This window comes from Gastrolobium bilobum, unplaced genomic scaffold (assembly GCF_033153095.1).
Source record: "Gastrolobium bilobum isolate Gb01-03AN ecotype WA unplaced genomic scaffold, APGP_CSIRO_Gbil_v1 utg41735, whole genome shotgun sequence".
In the NCBI taxonomy this organism is placed as follows: domain Eukaryota; kingdom Viridiplantae; phylum Streptophyta; class Magnoliopsida; order Fabales; family Fabaceae; genus Gastrolobium; species Gastrolobium bilobum.
The window spans coordinates 146,938-155,058 of record NW_026895730.1 but is presented as its reverse complement, the minus strand read 5'-3'; the positions used below and the strand labels follow the sequence as shown (position 1 = coordinate 155,058).

At 31.7% G+C, this 8,121-nt stretch overlaps 1 protein-coding gene across 1 annotated transcript; it reads left to right on the top strand.

The window, feature by feature from the left end:
- The first annotated feature begins 3,780 nt into the window (after positions 1–3,780).
- LOC133294860 (uncharacterized) lies at positions 3,781–4,752 on the top strand. Its single transcript, XM_061493617.1, has 2 exons — positions 3,781–4,095; positions 4,171–4,752. Exons 1-2 carry the CDS (start codon positions 3,781–3,783, stop codon positions 4,750–4,752), a joined length of 897 nt encoding a protein of 298 aa, XP_061349601.1.
- The last annotated feature ends 3,369 nt before the right edge of the window (positions 4,753–8,121 follow it).

Below are 8,121 nucleotides of genomic sequence, written 5' to 3'. Positions count from 1 at the left end.
TTACTAGCAAACTTCTTGGGAAAACTTTCCAGGAGGTCACCCATTCCAGAATTGCTCCAAGTCAAGCACGCTTAATTGTGGAGTTCTTTCGTTTCGGGCTACCGAAAAGAAGATGCATATTGTTAATATAGGTAGTATCAATTAATTCTTATAAGCTATCCCAAACTGTGCAGTCTCAAACCTGCACAGTCTTTGGAATTCCTCTCTTTCGGGTGTCAATTTGATTCATTCGTGCATGTAACCTCCCGCTGGAGACCTGTCAGGAGCCGCTCCTTGTCCATGCCTTTTCGCTCAGGCGATCACTCTCTGCCCTCGTCAGCGCTCGGGATGTTACAATTTTCATGAAAATGAATTAATCACAATTTTAATTTAAAATAATTTAAAATGTTTCTAAAAGAGGAAAAAATTTAAGTTTAAGTAGTGTGAACACAAAGTGGAGAATGCATGAGAAAGTGACACGTCATCAAACTTGCCAACAAATAATTTTACTTTAGAATATATATAGATTGTACCATAAGAGAGTCAAATGAGACACGTTATTACGTTACATTATAAAATAAAAATAATTTAGGAAATATATTTTTGAATTTTTTATAATAAATTATGAAATGAACTTAAATTTTCAGAAATTTATATTTTCTAAATTCAAATTCTACCTAGCATTTTCACATTTGTTCTACGCATTATATGTTCTAATATATCTTATGCATCACAGGACGTGTGATACGCATGACTTGAAATGTATGCTGTAGTATTATCAGCAAGAAAAAAGGTAAAGAATAGCGTGAGATGTATCCAAGATTCATTGCAAAAATTATCATATTATTTGCTTAATTATTTTGTGACACGTTAACAAAAAAACATTATATCATTTGCTTTTTTGAGATAATGTGATGTTTTTTTGTCTAAATATCATAAAATGAATCGGCAGATGCATTGAATTTAGTATATCTGATTCACTAAAAATTAATTCCCAAATAAAAGATTAAAATTCTGTCACGTAACAGATGGGCATAAATTGAGGTATGTCTCTTGACACTATTTTAAGATGTAATCTTTTATTTTCTCACACATTCTCTCCATTTGCCACATAGTGCAATCTTGATTATTCGTTTTAAATTTTGTGTATTATCTAAATTCTTAACCTTATATTTTATACATAAATTACATTAATTTGATATTATTATTTTGTTATTAAATCGATTAAGCCAAATAATAATTAAAAAAATAATAAATCATATTTATGTAATAGTATTTTAAAATCTCTAAAATTTCAAAAATATCATAATTATTGTCAATAATGACAACAAGATTATTATTTTTTATTTATTTCCCTATTTAGCAAATACACGAATCCAAATTAATTGAATTTGTTTTGGATAAACGGGAAAACAATCAATGGTTAAATTATTATTAATAATAATAAATTTGATGTTATTTAATTTTTTGGGATTCCAAGATTGCATCAGATAATAAAAATTATGTATGGTTTTAAATATTATTTAAATTAATAATTCTAATATTAATTTTGAATTTAATATTAATTTTTAATTTAATGTCAATTTTATTAATTTAATATCATTTGCATGAAATTTACTCAAATAAATTAAATATTTATTCACCTAAATCATTTATTCTAAAAATGACCAAAGATGAATAAGGTAATATTACATTTAAAGTTGGAGTTTCTGACAAGATCTTACGGTCAAATTTGATTAATGTGTGCTAGATTGGTAATTAATTTTCAGAATGTATTAGATTGCTACTTTTTTAAAGATTAGGACACTTTGATTAATCAACCCAAATTGAAATTATGAATTACAGAAAAAGGGAGAAAAAAATTTAAAAACTATAGGTTCATTGTTTTGGGATGAGGGATAAGGATCCATTATCTTTGGGCTCTGCCTTTTAGTAACGAGCAACTACTGAAACCATTTGGTCGTAGCCCATCAATTTCCATTACAATTTATTTTCTATTACCGTTATAACCGTCCATGCCCAAGGGCCCACAATAAATCAAACGGCCTAAGGGGGCATTTGATATGACAGATCTTTTTTTTACCGGGAAGAAAAGATTTCTGAAAATATGAAGGGGGAATTTTTTTGTCCGACAAGTTACAAAAAGATGTTTGGTAAGATAAAATTTTGTCAGAAATATTAAGTTAATTTTACAAATGTTATGTTTGGTTATTTATAAAATATTGATGGGAATCTTGACTAAATGACAAAAGTACCCTTATTTTTGAATTTTGAAATGACAAAATTGACATAAAAAAATTTGACACTGTTGTCCCTTATCTCAAGTAAGTTGTTCTTATTATTATTATTAGGAAAAATTTTACTTTCACCCACTGTGATTTGGATGTGTATCATTTAGCAGCCTGTGGTTGCACTATGTATCATCTAACCCCTTGAATGACTAAAATATCCTCATAATATAAAATATCAAAAATACCCTTAATAAACAAAATATTAAATTATAAATAAAATACTAAAATTATCCCTAATTAAAATTAAAACCCTAATACCCTTTCTTTATTCTTATTTTGCAGAGGAGGCGTATACGTAACGAGTAGAATAAACGAGCATGCTTTCTCCTTTTGATACACTTTGAGGTGCTTGGATTCTCTATTCTAATATAGTCTCTCACAGAAGAAGTCGTGCTTTCTACTTTTGTCGTACACTTTTTGGTATGCAAGCCCATATTCGGTTTTCTTTTTGTTTATTATATTTATTTTGTCACTTTTGTTTTGTTTCTCATTGTAAAGTGTTAATCTTCTATCTGATGTCATGTTTGCCTCTTATTTGTTTTATCATTTTTCTGTATTCGTCTCTCATTATCACTTTAAGCGAAATATAGTATACTATAAATAATTGTCTACAGCATAAGAATTTGAGACTTTGTTCTTGATTTTTTTCATTTTTTTCTTCCTGGAAGTAGTGCTCGGAGTCACTTATTAGGCCATTTGAGATGAATAGATGACTTTGCGAATTTTTCTTCATTTTATTTTTTATTTTTAAGCTGTTAAGTCTTTTGATGCTTATTTTCTTATTTTGTTAATGGTGAGATGTCAGAAGAGAGAGAGAGGCATTAAGCGAAATGGATATACGGGAATTAAGCGAAATGAATACGGAGGAATTTATGGAATTTGATCCTAATGTTGATGAATTGCAATCACTAGATGGAAGTGATTTTGATGAACAACTAAATGGGTCTGGATACCTTGATTTCACGACAAATACTAATATCAGCGATTCTAAAATAGAACTTGGGATGAAATTTGAAAATGCTGATGAATTTAGGAAAGCCTTGAGGGAATGAGCTATTTCAAAAGGATATGACTATGAGTTTGAGCATAATGAAAGAAAAAGAGTCACGGTTAAATGTAAGGAGCAACCTAGTCGGTGTCCATTTAGAGTGCATACATCATTAATTTCAGGGGAGCAGACATTTCAGATTAAAACTTTCAAGCCCGAGCACTCATGTCTTAGAAATTCTAAGAATTCTAAAATGAATTCAACATATCTTGCAGAGAAGCTTTTAGAAGATTTCAGAGCTAACCCAAAAGAGAGCATAAAAGGAATCCAAAGCAGAATTTTGAGGACCACGGGTTTTGAAGTTAGTACACAAAAAATTTGTAGGGCCAGAAAAGTTGCAATGAAAAAATACTTGGAGACCATTCGAATTAATTTTCCTTAATTCGAGCATATTGCGAGCTTATCTTACAAACAAATCCTGGCAATACAACTGTGCTTAAGTGTGAGCCCCAACCACTAATAATGAACAATGGTATAATAAAGGAGCTTCCTCCTAGGTTCCGACGCATATATGTTAGCTTCCATGCATGTAAAGTTGGGTTTATCGCAAGTTGTCGGCCTATCATTGTTCTTGATAGATGCTTCTTGAAATCTCACTTTGGAGGCCATTTACTAAGTGCAATTGGAAGGGACGGAGATGATGGCATGTTTCCTATTGCAATGGCTATTGTTGAGGCAGAAAACAGAGAAAGTTGGACATGGTTTATGTTCCAGCTTCTTAATGACATGTGTGGGGTAGATCCTACCAACATAGTATTTATTTCAGACATGCAAAAGGTAAGTCCACTTTTATTTTAATTAATATCACATATAATGCATTGCAATTTTATGCTTTATTTATAATTAATGCAGGGATTGGTCCAAACCTTTGAAGATTTATTACCATACACAGAACATAGATTTTGTTTGAAGCATTTGAATGAAAATTTCAAGAAGCATTGGAAAGGGAAGCATTACCAGGATATGCTTTGGCAAGCAGCACATGCAACTACCGTTTGTCAATTTGAAAAGGTTATGAAAAAGTTAGAAAAAACTGAAGATGGAAAAGCTTATCAATATTTAAAACGCCTCAAGCCTAGTTCTTGGACTAAATCGCATTTTAGTTTCAAAGCTAAGACTGATGTGTTAGTGAACAATATCAGTGAATGCTTCAATGCCTATATACTACAAGAGAGGGAGCTTCCAATAATCTCATTGATTGAAGGCATACAGACAAAATTGATGAAGCGATTATATATGAAGAAAACTGGTATGGAAGCATATGCTGATAAAATAACTCCAAACATAAAAAAACGCTTAGAGAGGATAAAGGCCAATTCAAGAGACTGTGTCCCAACACCAGCAGGTAGCAAAAAGTTTGAAGTAAAGTGTAAGGGGAAGAATGTCACGGTTGAGTTGGAGGCGAGGAGTTTCTCATGCAGATTATGGGGTTAACTGGTATTCCTTGTGTGCACGCAATATCAACAATTAGATATTGTAGAGAAGATCCAAAGGATTATGTTGATCAATTCTTCTCTAAGAATATGTACTTAAAGGCATATTCAGAAATGATAAACCCTATGCCTGACATTGAAGAAAGGCTAGGAAGCACAGATGCCAAAGCCGAATTCAATATGATCACAATGGGCTTTAGTGTGACCCTGGTTTTCCATGATGGGTGGACACAGACTCTTCTCTGGGTTATTAGCTAGATCCCCTCTCTAGTTTATTTATATTGGAGTTAAACTCCAAAAGCCATTATTCTCCCATCGCTGAGGCTGCCTTTATCGAAATAGGTGATAGAGAGGAAGATCTGGCATGTATTCCCTTCTTTCTTTTGACTTTGTGATGATTCAACAAGGTACGTACAATCCTAACTTTAATTTTATATTGTTTGGTATTTTATAATTATATACATAATTCAGGGTTAAAATATTTCTAACAATGATTTGTTTCATATTTAAAGAATATAAGAAATCTCACACAAAAAAACTCACTTTTAAATTTTTTTCATTGGAAATTTAAAAAGATAAATCATAAAAGTTATGAAACTAATTTTTTTTATATGAATCTCAAACAACTAAAAAAGAGATCAAAAGAATTATGGTGATCCTCAAGCCACATTTGCTCTCCATTTAAAGAAACATTGATGGCTAGAGAGTCTCCCATCGAATCGAACCACTCCAGATTTATCTTTTTTTACTCTCTCTTTTGTCTTTAGATTGAGAAATTTTACTAGTGCATAATAAATTTGGAATTTTGAAATAGTTTTCTGAAAAGGAATTTCATATTTTTTGCTAATATAGCATGAAGAGGTTGTTACTTGTTAGGCTTTTATTCAATAATTTTATTTTTGGAGCAGTCGATGTAAATTTTTACTGATTAAGGCTAGCAAATCTATACAAAATTTACTTTGCATAACCTCATGAGTTTTAATTAATTTAAATTTGAAATTACAAAATCTAGAGTAGAGTTTTTCCATATGAATTAACACGATCCAAACTGAATGGTGAAGTTTTGCATTAATTAGAAATTAACTAATTAAAAATTATAGAAATAGAAACATTCATAAATTTAATGTCTTAAAATATGATATTATTGTGTATTCACACAAAAAAAAAATTCATTTATTGTGATGTATTGTGGCTTACTCAATTTGATAATAATTTTCTCGTACTATGGTTTCGCATGTTACTTGTCGGAGTTGTCAGTAGTTGATTACCCAACTTTTATTAGAATCGACTACAATGGTTGATTGCTCTTATCGACTCAATTCATATCCTAACAATTTTATTATTAATAAGATTGAATAGAGATATTACAATTATATAATTTTGAGAGGATCAAGAGATAAGATTCTTATCCCCATCAATCAAGGCAGATTTCATATTAATTAAGAGATCTAAAAGGTCCAAGCCTATGAAGGTAATCGTTATAAACAAGAGGCTAAAGATCTCAAAGTACACACTTTTAACTTATTCATTATTACTGTTAACCATGTACATACACCCACGTCTTGACTATAAACTTATTATTTGTGCAGAGTGATTGGAGTATTGGCTATAAGTCAATCAAGATATCTAACTCTAAGATATATCTGAGCGCATACCCTTAAAATAATAGGAACGAACAACTACAATAAATCTTTAGTACATAAATGTACTAAACTTAGTATATTTGCCTATTCATTTTGCGATATTATCTAAAAAGTAAATAATATGATTTTTTTTGTTCACATGTTATAAAATAAGTAAATAAATACACTGAATTTTCGATTCATCTTATGCATTAATGATTTATTCCCAAACTTCCATCGGTCAATTATTTCAATATAAATCAGCACATATGCGACAGGATGTACTAAAATATACAAAACCACATGCTACCATGTTAAATGCTGCTTAATATTTGTTTGGACAAGCAATCATACTCAAACCTGCCCCTAAGTCGGTGTCATTTTCTTGATATCCAATTTACTAATTCTATAAAAAAAAAAAAATTATAATTATAATTGTCGACCCCACAAAACACAGAAACAAAAAGAAAAATAAAGACATAAAGAGTGATTACAATGTGTAGGCAAGATGAAGGCACATTGAAATCAAAATACCTTACAGTCACATGGGTTGCCTAAGATAGGATCTGATGGATTCCCTTTTCATTCCCCAGACTTCCATTATTTCTAATTCTTTGATCTGATCGACTATTCTCAATCCCCACAAGGATATCCATCAAACCATGTAGATTTGGCATTTAACATTCACCAATGTCAAATAATTGAGGGGCGATTTCGTCTTTTGATCTTGAGATCTTGGACCCAACCCACCTTCTCAGTGGTCGGAAGATCTACACGAACATGATCAGATTAAAAGCCATGTGTACTTTGGGATGAGGGTACAACGAGGTCATATTGGTCATTTAACTGTGGTGAAACAAACCAACTGCGACGAGATCACTTAATCAAAGTTCGAAGGGACAAAAAATGTTGGTCCATGTATCAAATTAGCAGAAAAAGACAAAAAATGTGAGAATATTTTAGTTAGTCTATTAAAATTTATAATATATGAATAACATACTCATACATTAATTAAATTTAAAATATTATATAATAACATTTAAATCAAATATCTACCATTAAATTTATTAATTTGAAAATGTAGGAAATCTTAGATTTATGCGGAAGCGGTTTAGGACCTAGTACATTGGTATTCTTACCGAATCATCCTTGTTTCACAATTACCTCTCGGTGCGCAGGTCTCGTGTAGAATCTTCCCTTGTAGGATTCCTCTTCACGAACAGCTCACCTCAGTGCCGCAGCACGAACAACCTCCTTGAAGGAGGACTGTGGCAGATCTTCCAAACTATATCTCGAGGAAGAAGGGGAAGTGTGTGGGCACTGATTAGATTCTGAGTTTGCCTCTTTCTCACAAAAAGACCTTGGAGGCTGATGACTTAAGAGGTACTATTTATATGGGTTCCAAGAAATCCTAGCTCATTGGGCTCTAGGTTCCTTGGGCTCTTCTCATACTAATAACCCATTTGGGCTTTAGTAAAAGAGCAAACCCAACAATCTCCCACTTGCTCTTTTGGATACAAACTTGAGTCGTAAAACCCAAGATCATGTAACCCATAAGTCATCATCTATCCGAAAAATACCCCATCCCTTGTCTCAAGCTAGCTTGGGGATCTACCATCTGTTATTAATCAAGGCTCCTGATAATCAACGAATGATTATCTAATTCGGTGCTACTCCACTAAAAGCCCGAACTTGAACTCCAAGATTAACAACACTTATAACATGAATATGCATCGCCCCTTTGTAGA